Raw genomic sequence first — 24,250 nt, forward strand, 5'->3', positions numbered from 1 at the left:
CAATCTGGCAAATCCATGGAAACGTCCGCTTTCTGTAACAGAGAACAAGAGAATAACGTTCGGACATTCCTAGTATTCAAGTAATCTAGAAAAAATATAACCATAAAAGCGTTCGAAAGCCGTGTCTGATTAGCAGGCATCGTAGACCAGACGTTCAGCTCTTTTGCCAATTCGACGTTTTTACTGTTGCAGCTTTTCATTATAAAAAATCTGGCGCCCGTAAATACAAACTTTGCGTATTCAAGATAATCTGAATTATTATACATAAATGAAACTCGTGGCTAAAGAACTGTCCATTTCTCTATCTTGATCAAGCATCTTTTCAAGAGAGATTGACCCTGCTCCAATTGATTCTATTTTATTTTCAGCTACTTTTGTAGCAGAAAAATCAACAATTTCTATTTCTATAATTTAGTTATTATCAATATATAAAAAGTAATAAGAAGAAGCACACCATCTGACATAGACCAGTAGATTTTTAAATTAAATTGATTATTAACAAAATTTATGTAATCATAAATTATATAAGGCGATTTATGTTTTAAAAAAATAATTTGTGCTGTCTAAAGCTTTATGAATACGGTATGCTAATGTCAGTTGGCAAAATCCGGTTAGAAGAAAGCTACGAGATGAAACCTTTTATAGGATTTGGACTGGTTATTTGATATCTAAGATTCGTGGAAAATGTCATACAAGGAAAAAAGTGCAGTACTCTCACTCTCAGGATTTCGGATATATCGGCTTTTTTTGTAAGAATCAAAACAGATTTCTAATCTGCGGTGGAGCAAATAGGATGTCCAAATGTAAAAATGATGATATCTTTTACGTTAACTCTTGATTGGATGACTACAGAGGCAATTGTGGTGGATAGCCAAAATTTACAGACTAACAATATAAAGAAAACTAAAATTAGAGAAACGAAAAAATTGCTAATTGGAGATAATAAAATGACAAAATTAAAAACTAAAGTTTCACGACGCTTCGTTGATTTGAAATCCAAAGTTGTAAACCGAACGGAACCGCGGACGTTTAGGGTTGGAGAATAAAAATATCAACTTCGCTTGAAATTAATTATTCTGCATCAAGCAAAGGAGATAGACTTTGTTTTTTTTCATGGCCCAAAACATGAGAAAAATGTGTGAGTTTCCTTATGTTGAGCGCAATATAGTAAAGTACCATATTCCCCAAAATATTGATATAATCGAGCCGAGAGTAAAACCGAGTCTAGTCTGAAACCATCACAGCTCGCTATAAAATAATCATCGTTAAAATAATTATGTTAGCCTAATGGCCCAAATGAGGATGGTGGGTATTTCGAAAGCTAGAAAAAGAAAACTTAAAATTTCATTCCTATTGACGGAAAGCTATATCTGCGAAATACTAATCGACTTCACAAGCTTGTTATAGCTTAAACAAGCACAGAAGAAATGAAAATAATTGTTCAAGAAATCCACGAAATAAACCATTGTGGGCATAATGCTCTGGATGCACTTTGCAGAAGGAGATATTTTGCAATTAAGCGGTGAGTGCAATATGGTTTCATTCTCGACTCGCGACATATTATGGATCACCGGTGACTTTTTCCATAAGTGACCCGATGTGTCGGAGCAGACTACAAGTGGAAGGCCCTTGTATTTCAGATTTTTCGACTACCAGCAGGACAAATACTCTGTCAATCCCGAAATTAGGCAGGAAAAGGGTCAATCCAGTGATACAAATATGTTTTGGGCAGGAAAAGGGTTCACGTACGTGACATCCCAAACCAGACACTGTTCTTTTTGAAAAGGAAAGGTTGTCATCCCGCTAGGCCTTCCACCGTTTTCTGAAAAGATCTCGACAGGTTCCAGTTGAGAGTGAAATCCAGAAATACGTAGTGACCGTGGATGATCGAGTTTCGTTTCTATGCCGTGAAAAGCGTCCAATTATGTTTAGACATAAGAGAGCATGGTAGCTAAGCTCGTCTGTTAGTACGCCACCTCAGCATTGTTGTATGGTCGATTAGGTAATGAGGGAGAACAAAGTCAATTAATTCTCTGGAAAGAGCACTGCGGAGAAGTATTCTGCGTGGGTTCTGTTAGCTGAGGTAGTCAGACCGATGCTTACAAGATAAACTAATATAATAAATTGTCTTCAGGGCTGTGCGTCAAAGCAATTTCATAATGCTTTCTTCGCATCTCTTCATACGTTCAGTGTAAAATTTTTTAGTACGCTGGTTACTTTATACCGTGGGCAGGATTGAACCTTTCCTAAGGATCTCCGTCGCTTGCAAAGTGCATCGGGGATCATGGGAATTAACTAGTTTACCCTGTTCCTTTGGTTAATAAATGTCTTAATGTCTTGACTGTTCTCAACATATAGGCAAGCTTTGGGATAGATACGAAATTCATCGGAAAAAGAGTCAAATGTGGATAGCGACATAGCGTAACTCTTTGAAAAGGTTGGAAAATTCGGAGACCCTATCATTTATGACAGGCCCCCATCTCAAATATAGGGGATCCAAAAAAGATCAAGCTTTCCTTAGAGAGACTTGCATATAAGTAGCAGTTTGTCGAATTCTGTACGGCATTTTTCAAGATAAATTCGTTGTGTTGATATTCACAATTTCGCAGTTCCTGCAGTTGAATTCGAGCCCGAGAGCTCGAAGACTTAACACGGGTGCTTAAACGTTCTCGTGATGGTTTCGGAAGTTTTTCCAATTGCACTGTCGTCCAAATACCATAGGTTAAGATCTGTTTGATAGGATCTTACAGTTTTGTTGACTACAATGGAGATAAAATGGCCTCAGGGCGTCGCCTTGTTGTGGACTCGGTTATTTTATGTCACAAATCTGCGTGCAGAATGCTTAGAGTATGCTAGGCAAACGATTGGCAGGGTACGTGAAATTCCTTTGGCGCGGTTTCGCGGATAAAATCTCTTCTCAGGAATTGATTGGGTTCTTCAATTCAATCTTTGCGTTCCAGTCAAAAAAGAAGTGAACTCGGGCAGTTGAAAATTCCTCAAAATTATTATTAGAACTTTCACAAGAGTCATAATGTTTATAACCCCGCATGTGCAGCAAAAGATATTATAGAACTAATTAGATTGCTCCGATCTCTGACAGTTGTTGAACCTTCATATGAGCATGCGTTTATGAGAAAGCGTTTTTCATTAATCCAGCATATAATCAATTTGGTTGTATGTAGGGACTAGTTTTCCATCTGAGTTTCTTCGTTCACCCATCCAAGTGGTTATGTAATATAGAAAATGCGGTGTTGCACAAGAACACTTTGTTTGCTGTGAAGAAATGGCCAAATATAATCCCAGGTAAATTTCTTTTCGCACGTCCGTGTCTTCCTATTTTCTGAGTTCTTTTTTATTCCGATTTTTACAATTAGATCGCCGGCAATGAATATAAGTGAGGACGGCTCACATTCCTTGTACGTTTTTGATAATGCTGAGTAGAATTCATCCAGTTCAGTCGGATTTTTTGCCACTCTTCCACAGTGTGGCGCATATACATTTATATTTGTTAGTGTGTTTTTAGAGGAACTTTGGTTGTTCAGATTGATCTGTATTAGCCAGATCCTATCATTCACCCGCCAAGTGTCAGCTGATAGTTTTCTGTCAATGACAAATCCGAGACCATAGTGTTTTGAGTCACTGGGTAAACATAATAGTCAATATTTTCCATATTTTCATCGAGGTAATGCGTAATTTTTGTTTCTTGTATGCATCCAATAAAAACTTTAAATCTTTCTAGGTCGTCACAAAGAATATTTCTTGACTTAGGCTTAGATATTCAGCATGTATTGGACGTAAGAATCTTTAGGGCAAGCATATTCTCTGTATCTTCTGCTTTTTACAAATTTTTCTTAATCGTTGTACGGAAAAGAAACAAGGCATGTCACCACCTTACCAAAACAAAACTATTGAATAAAATCTTCTTAGGATTTTAAAATAAATAATTTAATTTTATTTATATTTTAAATATAATATACATTTTTAATTTGTTAACCTCCACAGAAATAGTATTAAAAAGGAAGTTAAATATAATTTATTGATGTACGTTTCTGTCTCTTGGAAATTCGTGGAGGTATATCCAAAGAAATCTGCACTAGGTATTTCTTTTTTGTTGAAATATATTTTAGCGCACTGTCTTATTGTCGATAATGACTTAAACATCCTTTTCGAAAGCTTTATTACACCGAACCAATCAGTCACGAATTATCGAACTCAGTATGGAGGAGTCCATCCGTATGATCTGGATGACTCAATCTCATTCCGTAGAGCGAGAGCAATTATATTCGATATCCTGAAAGTAATAATATGTTTGGTCTATAGTTATAGGACACACTCATAATTGGCCACGACCTTAGCCAATTTTTCGCCTGCCTAGAATTTAACATTCATTATTTCGACTGTTTCGACACATATTTGTGTCCAGAACTTCTTGAAATGATGGAAAAATCTGGCAGCGAAAAAAAGTCATTAAAGGAAATGGCCAGAATCATTCTGGACTTTAAATTCGAAAATTATGACTCGTGGTCACGAATTAGAGCTGCGCGTGATCTCTACTTATTAGTCGATTCTATAAAAAACAATAGATTAGACTGGTAAATTATTAAAAATTGTTTGGATTTTATTTTTTTTATTTAAAAAAGACAATTAGGTGAAGAAATTCGAGCTTTTTTTAGCAGTAATTTTGCAATCGAAAAGTGTTTTGGTAGTTAGGAAGGAAGAACGTGGAACAGGCATTTTTGGAAATACGATATTTCCTAATTATATTAATTTCCTTTTTTGTAAATTAAAATTTTTAAAACTCTTTTTAAAGTAATCTATGTATTTAATTTTCAAAAAATTGAAGATTTAGAAAAACTCAAATAATGAAGTGGACGTTGCAAAATAAAATAAAGTAGACACTATCACTGAAAATATTCTTACTTTTAATGGACCATTTGACTAAAATATTGAACACAAAATACCTGAAAGTCGTCGCTTTATCAACGATAGATTCAAAACAATGTCTCAAATTTGTTTCTCGCTAAATATAGTATTTCGTTGTTTGATTTTCCGTTAGGATTTGACCTGTCATGTCGATTCGTTAATTTTCAATTGTGTGATATTTGTCTAGACCAGGGGTTTTCAACCTTTTTAGCTCAAGGGCCAAATCGATAATTAAGATTAGCTTCGCGGGCCGCACAAAAAATATTTTATATATTTTTATATTTTTCATTTTACTAAATATTGATTCGCATAAATATGTAGATTCAACAGAACAAATTTTATTTGGTAAATGAAGCTAGATTAGTTTAATATTATAAATCGTCACGCTCCGGCAGCCAGTATCGCGTGCGTGTTGCCACGAAGAACTGCAATTCCGATACGTTGGCGAAGCCAATACCCCTCGCGACTGTCCCTCCTTCGTTTAGCCAGCATCGCCCCAATTTCCTTGAGAAATTCCGCGGTTTTGGATCCCACTACACCAGACGTCTCCATCGAGATTGGGACAAAACGGAAAAGTTTTCCGATCTCCAAATACTTAGATATCTTCGCCTTTTCTGCTGCATTAGCAGCCCAACCGGGCGAATGAATATTCCGAAGAATCATGGACTGGGAGAACGTGTCTACGCACGTCGCATCCCATGCGAGTGATTTTCCCTGGGAGTACGGGAAAAGAGTTATCCCATCGGGCCTTCTGCCATCTCCCCGGTCAAGCCCGATGGGTTCCAGGTGTGCTGGAATCCTGCGCTCTCGAGGGCCCGTCGTATTATGTCGTTGAGTGCGGCATGGCGGGGAGCGCGACCTGCACTCCTCTTGCAAGACAAAGGGTGTAGTCCTTTGGAATCGACTATTCCTCCACACCGGCATCTGTGTTCCTGACAGACGTCAAGACCCAAGCGTTGTGCAACACCGATTCTCACACAATCGTCGTCCATAAGCGTACCGAAAGAACTGCATGGAAATGCGTGGAGCCATGCACCACTCCCGTGCTGTGCTCCGGATAGCAAACAGACGAGCCGGTGTTGGTTCAACTCCCGCTTCAGGTCATCAACGACAGCTTTGCATGATATTGCGTCCCAACAATTCTGTCTCGAGACATCATCTGGGATTGAAAGTCCGGCTTCCTTCCATTGCAAGCAAGCCTTGTCAAATACTGTGTCCAAGGAGAGTCCAGTAGTGTTACGTAGGATTTCCTGGACGAGATGACTGCAGCTTGAAAGCGATGACAGATATGCCGGGAATGCGAAATCCAGCGCCGACCTGAGACCCGTTCCTCCGATGCGTGTAGGAAGCTTGCATTGATTCCAACCAGGTTCGTCAAAGTGGATGTTCAAGAGCGATTCAGCTGAACTTCTCAAGGTCCTATCCAGTGTCTGTAGAATGTCTCGATGTTCCAAGCAGGGAGAACAACGGAGAGCGTATTGGAGTTTAGGCAAGCCAATGCTATTTTTCAAAAGGAAGAATGCAGTATGAGCATTGAGTAAGGAGAGTTTCTCCGTAACTCTAGAAAGACCCTTGTTTTTTTCCAGCAGATGGCACCGCAGTTCCTTTTCGCCAAGTGGCACCCAAGAAAGTATGCCCTCTCCCGAGGTAAGACAGTAATCCCAGGTAATATCGATTTGAAAGACTTGACCACGTTGATAAAATCACTTTCCGAGTATGTGATATTTATCAGCTCCGATTTCTTTATATTTATATCAAGTCCGAGTTTTCGTAGTACAGGCACGGCTTGTGACAGAACGTCAAAAACTTTTCCCCACGGCCCTCCAATCGTGGCATCATCAAGATACCAGAGGTTCAGTTCCGCGCTGATGGAACGTACAGTTTCGTCATAGATTCATATATGCATTGTGTGTTATATTTTTGAATTTGTCTTGAGGAAATAATTCGTAAAAATTAATAATGGACGCATTTTTGAATAATGCCGCCAGTTCTATATCATGTTGTAAATTAATGAGTTCTATTTCAAACTTTGCAGGCGCATCCTTAATTTTCACGCTGAATGGAGTTGCGAATATTTTCATTAAAGGAAGGAATTCTTTAAAATTCTACAAATTAAATTTATATAAATGTAACCCAAAACGTGCTTCAAATTGATTAATGAAATCACCGATTATGGATATGTTTAACCTTAAGAATGAATAATTAAATTTAAACATTACTAAAAAATTAAAAAAGTTAGTTACTCTAGAGGGGCCGCAAAAAAAATTCTGGGGGCCGCATTTGAGAACCGCTGGTCTAGACGCTATGATACATAGATTTTTTACACACAAGGACATTTTTTTGCTTAGATAAATTTATATCTAGATTTTCATTTCAATAAAAAAATGCTTCTCATTTTTCTATCGTGTTTAATGTTTTTTGGTGATTCACAAAATAATTTGTTTAGTGAATTTCTTCATTCTCACCTTGAATAGTGAGAGAATCAGAATTATCATTAAGTTAGTCTTTAATCTTGTTTAATTCGGTAAATTCGTGATTGATTATTTGATCGTCATCAACTGGATCAAATATTTGTAAAATATTGAACATTTCACGATAGCTGTCGATCTAGTCATTTTGTTTATTGTGTTCACTTTCGCATTTAATCAATTTTGAATGACCAAAACAGTTTTTGATTGTTTGCTCTGTTACTCTTTTTCAATCATCAAAAATAAGTACGAATAAGACCCTCTTTTAAATTCAATTTTTATAAGCCTCTAATGGATTGTCTCTATTTTCAAATTTTTAGCACATAACCAAATTTTTATTGATTAAAACATTGTTTAAAAAATTTAAATTTTTGATTCGTTGCCTGTAAAATTGTTGTTATCTGCAGATAAATATGATATCAATTTTGTCCAAACTGACAAATAGCGACTGAATCAAAATTTTTCTTGTCATCAACTTTTCTGGTAAATGACAATTTAAAAATTTTTAAAACAACGCGGTTTCTGATACTTTTTAAAATAAGATGTATTTTTTTTTCTCCTAGTCAATCACGCAAAGTAAAAGAATCTTTTTTATAATTGTATTCACAATGAAATAAATTAATGCTTCTGCTTTCAGTTGATTTTCTTTCTTTTTGAGCTAGATCAAACTCTTTGTGGTAGGCGTTTTCTTTGTTCGTTCTCAAGTCCTACTTAATAGCCACACGCAGAAAAGATTCCTCAGTTTTTTTATTTTTAAAACAAGACTTTTGGTATTCTTCCGGCAAAATTATTCCAAACTTATGTACTGTACGCATTCTCTCCAATGTTTTCCAGATAATCACCCAGTGTGGGTCTTCTGAGACCGATTGAGCCCCAGTGATATCTATAGAATTTACTCACAACACCTTCCATGTTAGTACCAATGGTACTACAGGCAATTTAGCGTTGTAGATTACTCTCAGTTCACTGGCAAGCAAATCGTATTTATGAAGCTTTTCTTTTAGGTTTTTTTGGGAGGTGATCCCAATCTCTATAAAGGGGGGATTTTTTTCCTTATTTTGTCGAGTACTAAAATGTCCGGCTTGTTATTCTCGACTTTCGTATTTACAGTATACTATCTCGAATCTGCCACTTTTGGTTCCTAGGGATTGTTTATCGGTTCGAGAGGGGTTGTTTATCGATCTTTTAATTATTACAAAAAATAATTTTTGTACATGCAGCGGATTCGAGAATTTCCCTAAGAAATTTGTATTTTTATTTAAAAAATGGCGGATTTGAGAGAGTTTACGTTATATTTAGTGTCGTGTCAGCACATATCTCTACAGAGTTATTTGCAGCCACTGACTGAACAGAGTGGGTTTTAAACCTTCTGAATTTCTTAATACATAATGCATATGTATACACTTTACTATAATGCATACTATACACTTTAGTACTTTGTTGTGTCTTCGTAAGTAGTCACTATCTAGCATTCCACTACACCTCGTTTCTAAGCGATCAACTGTCTTCCTGGCTGAGCTATAGTGACTGCACAATTTTCTAACATTGTCTAAAAATAGATTACATTGGTTTTCGGTGAGTTATTTTAATGTGATAACCACCAGGACGATTCCTTCACATCCACGTCCAAATCATCATATCAAGTTGACTACTCTTGCCTGACTTATTCACTACCACATTTGGAAATTTCGCATCCAATATATTACTCAAGGAGTCCAGAAGAAGCATAAAGATTTGCGCCAATAAAGAATCACCTAGCATGATTTCTCTCACCATTCTCACTTCACCAATCTCTTTTTGGCTGACTATCAGCTTGATCTTCCATTTCGTGACAAGTCTTTTTAAAAAATCCACAATCCAACAAGGGAGGCCGGAGTTATAAAGGATTTCGTATAGAAGCTCATGGTCGACAGAGTCAAAGATCTTTTTACATTAACCCACGCAGACCGGTCAACTCCACTAGTTTCGCTTTTTATTAATTTCAAAATTGTTAGTTCTCTTAACTTGCTTATCCAACTATTGCTGGCTTAAACTCTTGAATCCCATGAATGTTGGGAATGATTTTTCAGAAATCAAAACTTGATTTAATAAAAATAAGAAAAGAAATTTATTAGATGCAGAGAATTAAAGATGATTTAAAATGGGTTCATCGTATGAGGAGATAATATCACAAATAGTATAAACAAGCGAATCAAGTTCTTTGAATTCCATTGCACATGAAACAGTTATTTTTATGCTGGAAAATAAAGCGAAGTACCAAAACCTTGGCGGAGAAGGCACCATTTGAGGATAATACGGACGACTTTGGTATGCCATTACCAAAGCAATGCCTTGAAAGATGGCTTGGTTGACAATATGCTTCAACAAATCTACATTTTCATGTCTCAACAGAAGAATCGGAACGTTCTTATCTCCAGCAACTTCGAATTTTGGGAGTCTAAAATTCAAAAAAAACAAAAGAAACAATTTTTCGAACAAACTCCTTAAATATGCTGTATTTTCAGATAATTTGACAAACCTCCATTCCTGAGATAGGAGAGGAAGTTTTGCAATCACATCTGCAACAGTAATCGGAGGAGATGAGGCAGAAAACAAATAGCCGGAGCCGGCAAGTCTTTGATGATTAATAATTGATGAGCTGCCAATACAAAGACCACCAAGGGAAGAAAAAGAATTTTCAAGAGAGAGAATAATCATATCAATTTGGGAAATCTGTCAAAGTCATAATATAATGATCTACATCACATTCAAAAAGTTGAGTAAGTCCTCTCTGATTTATTACACCAATAGAATAGCTCTCATCCAATATGATCCTTGCTTTGTATCTGTATTTCAATCTGATAAGTGTGGGGAGATCAGGAATGTCCATATGTTTTTGATTAACGCCCTCTGCCACTATGAACTTGCCCGGAGAAAGGCTTGCGGCTAGCAACTGTTCCAAATGGCCCCAATCGTGGTGTCTGTAGAAATGAATGCGACCTCGAGATGTTTTGGCACCAAACGCGATCCATTGAGAACACGATTCGTCCAAAAACACATCATCATCACTGTGTATGCACGAGGGAAGCACACTTATAATAACAGAACAAGAGTATGAATAAAGAATAGCTGCCTCTGCTCCCATAAATAAAGCAAATTCTTCTTCCAATTGTAAATGGCATTCTATAATGTATTGCGTAGGTATTTTACCTAATGTTCCATAAAATGCTCGAGGTCCACAACTCCCTACGCCGCATTCTGATAGAATTGATATAGCCTGTTCCTGCGAATTAATAGGAAAATCAATATACTTCTGATTCAGGATTCCCAGCAAGATCAATAAAATTATAGGAAGAAAAATTAATACATTTAATCCCATCAACTGTTATATGCTTACCAGGTTTACTAGAACATAAGCTACATTTCGTACCTTGAGATTATGCGTCTCTTGCGAACAGGTTGCTCAGTAAATAAAGGAGTGGGAGTCCATTCTTCGATTAGTTCCTCTTCTTCCTTTAATTTTTTTGTTAAATAAAATACTTTTTTGGTTAGAGCACTTTTTATTTTGTAGCTTTTTTGAAAAAATAGAGATATGCAACCGATGATCAAAACTACCTCGAACAGAAGGCGATATAATGGAGCATTCAATGCTGCGGCTATATATTCGTGATATTTCCATATGAAAAACGGTTCACCATACATATAAAATTTTAAAATAGTTAGTGATAAGTCTTTATTAATTTAAATATTTTTTTTAGAAATTCTAAGAAATTTTTTAAAAATTATTTAAAAATTTAATGTTTTTAGCTATCACTTCCAATTATAAAAAAAGAACAAAATTGCTTTCGTTTATAACTCGACTCTTCTTTGGATATCAAAATTTTGTCATCGTAATTCATAATTGTAACGAATTCTAGTTAGCATAATAAAACAAAAAAGCACAATATTTCTTTCTTCAAAGCCGAATTTTAATAAATATCCTCTTTTCCGTGAATTTCAGAAGCAATTGGATATCACTTGTAAATTTTACCACTTTTTTAAGGTCTATACATCTTTTTTAATCCGGAGAAAGAGTTTGCATTGGCATTTCAAGCTTGTTAAAAAGTTCAAATCATTATATTAAAATGTAAATCTTCCACCCAATTTGTTTAAAAATACACCAGACGTTCTCAATAATGTTTAAATCCGGTGACTGACTTCGCCACTTTTTAAGTAATTTAACTTTCTTCTGATCAAGGTGGATGGTATTGAATGGTGGATCTCGATTTTTGGCACTGCGCCCCATATTTTTGAAACATCATATTTTGAAAATCTCTATTTTCTAATTCTACTTAGAAAATTCTTTGTTATTCACTGGAATTGAATTGCAGTAAAAAAGTAATTAAACAATTATGTCACAAAACTAATCTCACAAAATATATTAATTATCACATCAAACATCCTTCAACTAGTTGAATATAGTATTGCACAATTCAGAGTCCACCGGAAATGACCCAAGTTGTCTCGAGGTTTGAATAGGCAAACTCTGTCAACTTTTAATTTGGAATCAAAATCTTCATTTCCTAAAATATAAAAAGTCTGTCTGTTATATGTCAACCAATCATATGAATATCAACCAGCAATTTCCCGAATTAGCAATCTTCAAAAAATTTAGTCGAAAAATTCAACTAATATTTAGATGGTTTCAAGAACAAGCAAGCTTTTGCTCAATATAATTTCACAATGAATGATTATAATTAAAATTGTCAATTATTTTTTAATTAAAAACTTGTTTTGGTCAAAATAAATAAAAATTAAATATTTTTACATGCAAGGAAACAGAATAGAATGGATATAGTTAATAAATGCGAAATCAACGAGTTTTTTATCTCAAAATTATTAAATTTAGTTAAATTAAACTTTTTAATCAAACAACAAAGTAAATAACTACAAGTTAATTAATAAAAGCTTCATGGTTATTTTATCACTAGTAGCAGAATGGAAGTAGAAATGAGACTTCTTTTTGCCAAAGAATAGGTTCCGAGAGCATTTGTGATAAGACCTTCTTCAAATGGGAAGTTGAGTCTCTCCATGTTAAGACGTAACATAGCCGTCAAACATTTTAAAAGTTGTACTGTTTACAACAAAAGAGTCGAGAATTATTACATAAGAAAATAAGATATTTTCTTTGATAGAACGTTTTGTCAGTAATAAAAGTTGTTACTCGAAAAGATAAAGGATCGCGAGTTTATAGAAAAGGCTAAATTCTTCATGAACTGAATCATAAAAAAACCTTATAAAAATACTTTGCCTTAGTTTGGACAAAAATAAAACAAAATTGGTGATGGAGTTTATGAATCAACAAAAGATAAAGAAAAACCATCAAAGTCAACATTTTAGCACATATGTTTCTACAAGTCGATTTCTTTAGCCTAAATAATGTTTTTGTTATGTCGCAAGTGAAATGTATTACATTTATCGGGAGAATTTGGTCCATGGAGATCTAAGAGCAGATAGCGTTCTTATCAACAATGAATTAATATGTAAATTTCCAATTTTGGATTAGACATAAAAGCAAATTTCAACGTCCCTGAAGGAAAGATTCTATTTGATAAAATTTTCCAGATTCAAATCAGTTTTAAAATTTTGTCAATCATATTGATATATGTAAGTTGATTTCAACAATCTAAGTTTTTTTATTGCTCTTTTATGTTTGACAACCAGCAGAACTCAACAACTGAAAAGACTTTAGCAACCGACGAAGGACTGAATAGCACCACGTAAATTAATTAAGTAAAAGAAATTGGCAATTCTAATGAATTTCACTTTGAGAGTTAGGAATTAACTAGTTAATTAGTTTCTTTTTATTAATAACTGTAAGAACAAACCAGTCAGAAAAATGTTTTTGTTTTAAAGCAATCTAACAAAGTTTAATTAATTAACTTGCACCGTCATATCTTTGCCCCGATCGCAGTGGAGACGTCGGGAGTCGTCGGTCCCAGAACTAAAAAATTCCTTATTAAACTGGGGGACCTGGCAAGCAGAAGGAGAAATGATCATCGGGAACGGACATGGCTTTTCCAACAAATATCAATAGCCATTTTGCGTGGGAATTGCCATTCCATCTTATCCTCTGCTGCTAATTAAATTGTTGAAATAGTATTAACTAGTTAATTAGTGCTAATCAATTGGAATAAAAACTCTTTTTATTAATTAACAAACTTAAAAAACTAAAATCAATAAAAATATATATAATCGATAATCAATAAATTCGGGTTAGATCTGAGGAAAAAATCGATGTTTAGGAAATCGATAATCAATCGATAATTACTTATTTAACCGAATATTTGCTATTGTCTGTAATGTAACAATTAATATATATAAATTTTATTTAAAGAATAAAGAATTTTAATAATAGAAGTCAAATTTGGACAGATCTTCATAATATTGGGGAAATAGGGGTTCATATTCTTCATAACTCCATCCCAGAAAATTATTATAATTTTTAGGCTGTGGAGTTTCATATTCTTGAAAATAGAGGTCGTCATAAAATTTATTGAGAGTAGGCTCACATTCATTTGAGAAGCACTCGTAAAATTGACAAGGGGGATATTTTCCCCAAACTTCTTCATAAAAAGTATAGGTATTTTTTTCCCCTTTTTCTCTTTTTAGGATTCTTGGGTTGTTGTAATACAACCTTAAGACGCGGTTGAACTTGTCAACCGTCATCTTAGGGTTGTTTTTCAACTCCCCCCACATTCGTGCAAGTTCTGCTGGATTGGTGATTTGAAATGAATTCGACATTCCAATCCATGAGAGATATGGACACTTCTTATTCAAATTTTCAATTAGAAATTCATATAAACACGTTCTCATGTCAAAATAGTATTTATCATCCGCAGAACGCAAAACACGTATTTATATTGTTTGTGAAGACGTAAATTACGGCAATTTTTGCGAATTTACGTCTTTTTTTATTAAAACGGCGTCAAGTCCGGTTTGTTTTAAGTGTTAAATCGTAATTATTAAATATAAATGAATTTACACCTGCTCTCTGTGGTATTGAGTTTGTTTTCCTATCCACCAAAATCTCTTCAGTTGTTTTGGACACCTCAACACAATATTTTTTTAGGGATTATAATTTTTTAGCAACTTGTAATAGTTTGATTTAGTGGATGTGAGTGGATGTAAAAAGGCAAATGTTGACAATGCCTACTCCGTTGAGTGTTTGCGAAGACTCCTTTGTGGTTTATAAAATTTTTTGTAACTGTGTTGGACAGAATGTGCATCCACACTACAACAAATGCTAGAGAGGAGCACATTACATAGCGACAGCATATTCCCATTGCTGTTTTTCGTGTGTCTAGAACTGGTGTGCAGAGTCCTCACTGCCTAATTCGAACAAATGTCGATCGAGCATAATGAAAAGTGTTATAGCACTAACCATCTCATATTCATAGTCGATATTAAACTGTTCCCTCAGTCTTCGGGGTTAGAGTCCTTTCCTGACATATAGTCAGCGAGGAGCGTTAGATTGCATATTCTAGGAGGTCTACAGAACCAGAGAAGAGGAGGAAGAAGGTGCATGGAGTCCAACTCCCTGTTTACTTCAAAGCTCAGGATTTAGTTAAACAATTAATTAGCTAATTAGTTTCTTTTTATTAATTAAGTGAGTTTTCATGGAAGCCATAATAAGATTGTGATATTTATTAAAATTTTAATAAAAAAGTCTAACAGATTAAAAACTACTCTGTTTAAAGTAATATATCAAATGGTTTTAAGCAAACACCTCAAATCTTCATTACAGTTTTTTCTGTATGCAAAGAGAGGTGGGAGATGGTTCTCCCAGATCCCATTTGTCAACCTCTTACCGTCGCCGAGAAAAACTTCATTTGTTTCCGGCAAAGATTTTATCATAATGAAGAGTTTTAATTAATAATGTAAGCAGGAAGGTAGAAGGGGGGTTTGTCAGTGAAAAGAACCGTGAAAAAATCGAAAAAATTCAAGAAAGATTTCGGAAAGCACTACAAGGACCGAATGAACATCTATCCATCGCCTCATTTAAAGAAATCATTTAAAGAAATTAAAGACAAAAAATTTCTTAAGTTAAAAAATTTTCTATTACTTTAAACAATGCAATTTTTGGCATGCAATTTTTGGCATGTATGTGTTAATTAAATTTGCTATTCTTCTCTAAAGTCACTCCAAAATAATTTAGCACTTACTTTACTAGGATTGGTTTCCCATTTAATAATGTCCAAGGTTTGAAGATATTATACCCTAATCAAAAACGCTAAAGCAAAGCAAAATTTGTCACAACAGCACGTTGGATCTATTTATACTTGAAAAAGTGAATAGAGAAACAATAAGGATTAAAATTAATTTGAAATTACTAATTTTTCTTTTTTCTACGTCGATTGTGTGTTCTATAATAAATTTATAGTATTTAAATACCTTGAACAATATATCTTTCCTCCATTTCCACTACAAAAAGGTCGTTGTTGATAAAAAGACAACGCGGTTGAATCAATATTTGCAGACGGAGGAGGTAAATTTTGAGGATCCATTTCGACTATTAGAATAATTTAGGAAGATTAGATACTTGGGCCTACCCCTGTAAATTTCTTCTTTTTCGTAAAGTGCTCTTCTCGATTAACCCATGTTATGGCTTCCTCGTCATACTATATGTACTTTGTGTTAATTATATAACAACCATTGAAGATTTCCGGATCTGTCGACCGGGATTTCTCAGAAATTTAACTGCGTAGAAACTTCTAACCATTAAATTCGATCTATGAAAGTTATTAAATCATTTAAATTAATATATTAAAATAGAACGAATCTTAAATCAGTAAATGTATTACTAACCACAGGGTTGTAAATCAATAAATAATTTATTTAGAATAATTAAAATAATTTTTAAATTTTAATTATAAACTAGAATAAAGTTAAGAAAGAATTATTGTTGTGCGAAGAGATTTGATTGAGTAGTCCCGCAAAGAATGGCAATCTAAATTGTTTTTCAGAGCCATGACTATTTCTCTGACTTAATTAAACAAAAAATGACCAGAACTAAAAAGATGCTAAATTTTTACTTTTTTGGCGGTTCTTCTAAAAGAGGGAAGCTGCCATCAAATAAATCAAATGTAACCAGGATTACCCTGGTTAAGGCCTGCTCTTTTTGAAAATGAGTAGCAGAGCTGATAGTTTTTTCGGCACACTTCAGATGGATGTATTTATCATTAACAAGACGAAAATGAAGGAAACCCGATTTTTGTATTAACACAGGAGTTATCAAATCCGTGGAAAATCTAAAATATCTCGGAATAATTTTGGATGCATCTGGATCATTTAAAATTTATATAATAAACAGAAAGAACAGAGCTACCTTAATGTTGAAAGCTCTTATATGATTTTGGTTGAAACCGGAAACCTTCCTATACGTATACTCTGCCTTTATACTGCCTATCCTGATCTATGGATTTCAAGGATGGTTCAAAAGTTGTGAAGAAAAGAAACACATTTAACTTTTGGAGAAAACGCAGAGATATACCATTAAAATGGGGCATGGCTGGATTTAAAATCAAAACTAACCCCAAAGTTGGAGAAATTTGTACGATCCATTGAAAAATTGTTGCATCACTTAAATAAATAATGGTTTATTAATAAAATACGTCCTAATCGGGTGGTTGCTGGTTTTTGTGCTGTGCTATCGTTATTTAGGAGTGCTAGAAGACAGGTGTAGAGGATGTAATCAAAAATATTAAAGAGGAAATGCAAAATCGTATCGTTAGATAATCAGAAATTAAACTAAATGCAGGTAATCTACTTAGAACAATTATTGAGCTTGATCTGCAGGTAATCACTGTTATATCGGTCTTCTCAATCAGAAACCATTTTTGACGAAATATACAAATTTATAAAATAAGTCAATCTCCTTAAGAAAAACAGTAATCCAGCATCCAGCATGAACACAAACACAGAATTCGTGCATTTTAAATATAAAACAAGCACATTCGAAGAAATTGCCAAATTTAAAGAGAAGCTGGAATAACGCGTGATTATTGGAAGAAAAAGCGGAATTCTATTATTATCGATGAACAAAACAACTCCATGTGGGACCAAATACGGAGAAAAGTACTATGAGAGTAAACGTGCCTGTGATACCAGATTATTATAGAAAGTAAGTAACTCAAAGAATAGTCGAGAGCCTGGGGGTCAGCTCAACAACGCCACAGTGCGTATTAAATGGCAGTTTTCGCTGAGTACGACGACCGAGCTGAAAGAGTCAGCTCGTCTCCCTCCGGTCATTCGTTTTTGAGGAAATTCTCCTACCAATGTCAGTGAGAAGTAGAGTCGCGGTTCCCAAGGTTTCGAAGGCAGGGGGCAAACTCAAGAGTCTGAAATAAGCAGGTTGATTCGTCCAACTGAAGAGATATAAGGAAAAAACTTAATTGGATCTCTGTAATAATTTAGAACAAAATATCATTGCGTAACTCGCGCACCCTACGGGTTGGGAACCGCTGTATAAGGTGTTAATGAAAAATTGCAGATTAGACAAAAAGCCTTTTCATTGACCTCAATGACAGAATTTTTCTTCCCATAATGATTGAAAACACCTATTTTTCGTGGAAATTTTTTGAGGACGTTTAAACTCAGGAATTACAAAGACAAATATTAAAGTGTGGCAAATAAAAATTACAGTACGTTTTTTAATTTAACGAAAACGATTTTTAAATTTCACTTATGTGTGCACGTAAGAATACGCAAAAAAATCGAAAACATATAATTTCCAAAGAAACCTCGAAGCTTTTAACTATACAAAATTTAAAAACATTACACAATCTCAATTCAGTAAAGTATTCAACATGCCATTAGGAACAATAAACAAAATCCCAAGGCTTTGGACAAAATCCCAAGTTTGACAACCACTGTCCTAAGCAATGAATCATATTTTAAAAATAAGAATTTTAACAAAATTTCCTCGAAGTTTTCCTCAATTCATATGCCGTTATATGAATGGATTCAGAATAAAAGATCATTTGGCAATACTATTACAAATGCAATGCTAAAACAAATAAAAATAAAATTGCAAAAAATTTTCATTTCTAAATTTTAAAGCTTCGAGTACACGAATTAATTCTTTTAAGAATAAATTTTGAATAAAATCTTGTATTATATCAGGAGATGATCAATTAGTCAATCCTGTCTTTTTATATGAAAGCCATGCTGACTTTTTACCGAAAATGTCATCTTATGGTCTCAAAGATGTGTTTAATTGTGACGAAATCGCATTGTTTTTTAAATGCACGCCACGTAAGACGTTGACACTACAATCCGATGTAAGAGCATTGGGAAAGGTTTATAAGGATAGAATTACACTTATGTTGTGTACCAATTATTTGGGGGATAAATTAGACCCATTTATCATCGGAAAATCAAAAAATCCTCGTTAAACAACTTCCAGTAACATATGGCAACAGCAAAAAACCTTGGATGAATTGTATTTTGTTTGAAATTTGGGCGAAAAATTTTAATGAAAAAATGAAAATCGAAACATTTTTCTTATGTTAGGCTGCGCATCTGTTCATTGTATTGATAGAAAATACAGTAATATTGATTTTTTCCATTTCCGCAAATACAACCTCGAAAATATAACCTCTTGATCAAGGAATCATCAGATCTTTTATAGCGAAGTATAAAAACCTCTTGATGAAAAATATTACGTTAACTGAAAGAGAGGATACATTTTACTTTCATGAAAAAATCAGAAATTTAAAACTAGTGATGCAATACCATTGATAATTTAAGAGTGGGATGAAATTATAATAACAACAGTAACGAATTGCTTTGAAAAAGCATTTAACAATTGGGCAAAGCAGGAACTCCGGATGAAACTAAGGAGGACTCTCCGGTTTCAAATGATAATGAAAATTTTGCGTATCAAATTTGCAAAAACAGTGATGAATTTTTGAGAAGAATCGAGTCATGTGTGCACTAAACATTTCTTGTAGCACTCAATAAACATGAAACTTGGAAACAAAATAGACTTTATCTTTAAGAGATCGAATAGGAAGACGATTGGTCGCTGTGGTGCATAAAAGCGAGCAAAGCTCCTCCAATTTCTTTAAGATGAAGGCGTCTCATTTTTTAGAAGACTATTATAAACAAATTAAGGATTCATAACAAAAGGTAAATAATCACAGACTCAGGACTAACGGGCTCTACCACGACCCCGTACGCGCGCCCTTCCCCGTCCTCTAGGTCTGACGATATTATTTTCTTGTTTTCTACGCTGACGTTCGTCATCTTTATCCAAAACTACGAAATTGAATATTCATATTAAGACCTTCTCCTCTCTTCCTAACCTTCGGTCCGTCGTCGATTAGAAGAGAATCAAGCGGCAAACTATCGGGCAAGATAAAATAACGAATGTTGTTTCCACGGACTGAAAGAGTATCCAATTGATAGGTGTCTCCACTTTTAGTGGTCATTTTCACCGTCTTTAAATGAGTATTCATGTAAATGTCGACTCCTATTTTAATATTAGATTGATGCTTACCAGTAATAGTTCCATGAACTTGGGAAGAATTTTTTAATTCAATCGTGACAGTTTCGTGGCTCAACTTCATTAAAAAACTAGGAAAACTTAAAAACAGATCTAAACCTGACGAGCTTCATCACGAGACTTCAAATTAATATTTAACATTTATAAACTGTTATAAATAAAAGTAAATTAAAAAATGATAATTTTTAATAACCTTTTTAATTTACCTAAGTGAAAATAAAGATTTTATCTGTTTTCTATGAAATGTATTTAAGTCTTGCGTATATGTTTCATTCAGACCGCACTTTTCCAAGTTGATTTTTTTGACTATTTTCTTCTGATAAATTCTAATTACATTTGCAAATATCTCAATTTCGCTTCCAAAAGTCATGTAGAAGAGCAAAAGTTTTTAGATATTTCAAAATTATGTCAGTTTTGCGCAGAGAAAATTGTTTTTTTGTTTCCGCAAAAATCTAAATCGGAATTTTTTGCCAAAATCATAATAATTCCCGACGGTAATTTCTTCAAAGCCAATCCTTCTCCCGTTGTTGCGTATAAAAGCCGCGGTTAGATTTCTTGCGTCTACAGAGGTATCAAATTCTACGTAGACAAAAAGTGATTTGCCAAGCGATTTTGGTATTTGATACCTTTCATACGCTCGGTTTTGTTCGTAGTGTGCCCGTGAGATATGGCCGGCGATGTTAGCTTTAACATTGAGAACGTGTCCGTGCAGGTAGCGTCTTAGACAAGTGATCGGCCTTCCCATTATGGGAAAATTGTAAATCCGTCCGGTCTCTTGCTATCATCGCGATCGAGGTTTGCTGGCTCAACGATTGAGCGGAACTCTAAGATTTGATTGCGCAAGACACTACATTATTTAAAGTCGCGTATCCGAGAAGACGGTCGGCGTTGCGGTGGCATGAAGAAAGGTGCATTTTCTTTTCATCTACCATGCTTCCACTGCGACAACGCTGCTTTGAACATTAGTTTAGACCGATTCCGAAAGTAACTCCAGTTCTGATGTAGTTATCGTCGAGGAGAATTCCTGTAGATGCAGAAGGAAATACATTCAGCCAGGCAACATAGCGCTGATGTGCAGCAGAAAGGAGGTAGGCCAGATAGTGCTAGGTTGAGCGCGGGCTTTAGCCCTTAAAAAGACTTAGTGGCATACAGTCCATTTCAGTGCGATTGTCTTTATAGGTCAGAAAGAAGTAGGAGGTTTGAGTTTGTCAAGAATTTCCGACAAAAGATATTGGAAGGCGTTAAAATTTCGTGGATAGGACAACCGCTGTAGGAAATCAAAAGTTTTCCCTGTCTCCAACCGATATCATTGAATTTGAAGTAGGATCGACTCAGCTAATTATTTTAGGGATTTCTAGAAATTTCAAAAGAGATCGGCACGAAAACAAGACGGAAAGCAGCGTAGTGTGTATAGTAGTTTAAGAATATGTAACCTGCTCTTCAGCATAAACAATGAGTTGTGAAAGTTAAGACGAATGTTAGCTTGCAAAGTTCTTCTTTGAAGGACAGTCCACGCCAAAATGCATCAGTTCAAAAAGGAAAACCCAAAAAGGAGGAATTGGCAAGTTCTATGACAAATAAGCCAGAAAGGTTATTCAAGATCGGCTTGCAGGCCACAAGGAAACCGACCTCAAGGAAGTTGACGTTCACGATTTCGGTTTTCGACGCATTTTCCACTAGCCAGAAGGAATAAATCGCGGGATTAGCCGTCATAACTTATCGATGATTGAGTCCATAGGGCCGTACTAGGAGTCGTCCATGTAACAGACGCCCCAAGGAAATGGCTTCGTCGATGTTTTGTCTTCTAAAACAAACGAGCTGGTTGTACCATTAAGAAATGCACCAGATAGGCGATCTTAGTTGAATACATGACTTGAATTAATCTGAAATACTCGTGAGATAGTGACGCCGTCTTCGATTAAATTGACTCCAGACCTTATTTTTTGAGTGTCCTTTCAAAAAATTCCAAAAATTCTCAGATTTATTCGATAACCTAGTTATCTTAATTAATGATTTAAATAAAACAATGAAAAATCATATATTTTTTTAAACAGAATCTTTACTGTCTAATCAGCTATAAAATGGGATATACTCCAATAGCTCCGGAACATATAACAAAATTAAAAAGATAAAAGTAATATTATTTAAATTATTACTAATGAACGGTAGGCGGACAGCGCAGAAACTTTTAAGCGCAAAAATTTAAGTACTCGTAGAAAACAAATATGTTTAAAACATCATTTAATTAACAAATTATGTGCATTAATTAATCTTTATTCAGAATACTATTAGATTGGTGTTAGATAAACAAAAAACTTTGGTAAATAACTAATGTTATGTTTTTTAATAAAAAATCTCTACAAAAAATAGATTTTACATTTATTTTAATAAATTCCCAACCAAATATATTCAATTAAATTTTTTTATTCAATGTTTTTGCAATATGAACATTCTTTTTTAATCCCAGAAAAACACCAAATGAGGCCGCAAGGAAAGCAAAGTATTGCCAAAACGATTCCCTTAATCGTGAATTTTTCTACCATATATCCGATCTAATAAGAAGCTCAGATTATTATAATACTCCGCAATTCTTACACATTTTTATATCTCCATCCGCTTTAATTGTTTCCCCAGTCATTAAAAGAAAAATAATTTAATCCAAAATTATGCTATTAAAATAAATATTGAATAAAATACAGATAATTATTTGAAAATTTAAGAACTATTCGTTTAAAAGCTTTTTTATAATCGATCTTTATTAAACATTCGAAAAATATTTTACATGCAAATTAAGAAAAACTGATATTTTAAATAATTTGTGAAATTTCTTAATCACAGCTAAGATTGTTGCTTCTTTAAATAAATCTTTATTTCTTTCAATTTTAAATTAACCTAAAACTAGGAATTCCTTTCTTCTACACATGCCACGAGCACCCTTGTCCAAGAGATTCTCCAACCCGTTACCGAATCTCCTATGGACTCAGAGTCAGTCGCGGTAGAAAGTCGCTGGCTTGGGTTGTCTTTTAAGTTTCCGCAGAATAAACACGCACAGGACGAATGGGACAGGATTCTCTGTGATCAGAAGTCAAACAACCTCAAGCCTAAGCTTAACAAACATAGCTTGGCTTGTTTATTAGCCGCCTCGCAGCCATATTGACCGCCATCCCTATGAGATCGATTTGAACCTTATTGGACGATGATTCCCTGAGGATCGGCGTCTCATTGCGCCTGGGGCTAAACGTATGCAGAGAACACCGGTGCCGCTGTGGATCCAGTGTTGACCCCTTTGGATTGCACCTATTATCGTGTCAGAAAAGCTCCGGACGCTTTCCCCGACACGCTGCCCTGAACGACATAGTCAAGCGGACTCTTGAAACTGCCGGATTCTCATCACAGTTGGAATCGGTCGGCCTGGTTCGGGAGGATGGTAAACGTCCTGACGGCCTAACGACTTTCCCCTTCATCTGGGACGCAACTTGCACGGACATTTTCTCCGACGGAAACATCTTTACGTCAGCCACAGGACCGGGCTCCGCGGCCAACCTTGCGGAAACATTAAAAGTCAAGAAATACAGTGCATTATCACACCGTCATATCTTTGCCCCGATCGCAGTGGAGACGTCGAGAGTCCTCGGTCCCAGAACTAAAATATTCCTTATGGGGGAGCTGGCAAGCAGGAGAAATGATCATCGGGAACGGACATGGCTTTTCCAACGCATATCAATAGCTATCTTGCGTGGGAATTGCCATTCCATCTCATCTTATCCTCTGATGCTAAAAGTTTCATATAAAAAAAGATTTATAAATTGTTTGTTGATGTTGAGTAAAGTATAGAAAAATCTTTATTTTAAAATAATGTAAAATATCAATCTAGAAAAAACAAATAAAATAATCAAGTAAATGATCAAGTACAATGTAAATTTATAACTCCGAGCGGACTTTCCTATTTTACTAACATTAAGAATAGACTGCTTAAATAAAGAGGTTTGTCTTTCACTGGCAAAATGCTTAAAAATGTAATAGAAATATTTCATAATACCAGTTTGTTAGATAGGAGTTTACTGTCTTTAACTGCCTCTTTCATATCTAAAGCTACCTTGAATTAAACCAACAAAAATACTTGTTTGACATTCATAGCTTTGCGCAGCATGATATCATGTAATGAATTCTCAGAAAAATAAGATTCATTATCTTTTAAAATTATAAAACACAAGGTAACCATTCATTAGAATATACTATTATATATTTAAACATAATTATATTTTTAAATAGCACTAATTATAAATTTATTAAATGTTATTTATATATGCCAGAGGAAAAAAAGTTTTGGCTG

At 34.7% G+C, this 24,250-nt stretch overlaps 1 protein-coding gene and 1 long non-coding RNA gene across 2 annotated transcripts; both read right to left on the bottom strand.

The window, feature by feature from the left end:
- Positions 1–10,089: 10,089 nt before the first annotated feature.
- On the bottom strand, positions 10,090–11,655 carry LOC115227853 (serine palmitoyltransferase 1-like). Its single transcript, XM_029798566.1, has 2 exons — positions 11,536–11,655; positions 10,090–10,653 (listed from the first exon to the last, which is right to left on the bottom strand). The coding sequence occupies exons 1-2, from the start codon at positions 11,653–11,655 to the stop codon at positions 10,090–10,092; spliced, it is 684 nt and encodes a 227-aa protein (XP_029654426.1).
- Positions 11,656–15,803: 4,148 nt separating this feature from the next.
- Positions 15,804–16,142, bottom strand: LOC115227849. Its single transcript, XR_003883169.1, has 3 exons — positions 16,063–16,142; positions 15,952–16,030; positions 15,804–15,921 (listed from the first exon to the last, which is right to left on the bottom strand). It is a non-coding gene; the product is annotated as an uncharacterized LOC115227849 (long non-coding RNA).
- Positions 16,143–24,250: the final 8,108 nt, after the last annotated feature.

This window comes from Octopus sinensis, unplaced genomic scaffold, assembly GCF_006345805.1.
Source record: "Octopus sinensis unplaced genomic scaffold, ASM634580v1 Contig07806, whole genome shotgun sequence".
Classification (NCBI taxonomy): Eukaryota; Metazoa; Mollusca; class Cephalopoda; order Octopoda; family Octopodidae; genus Octopus; species Octopus sinensis.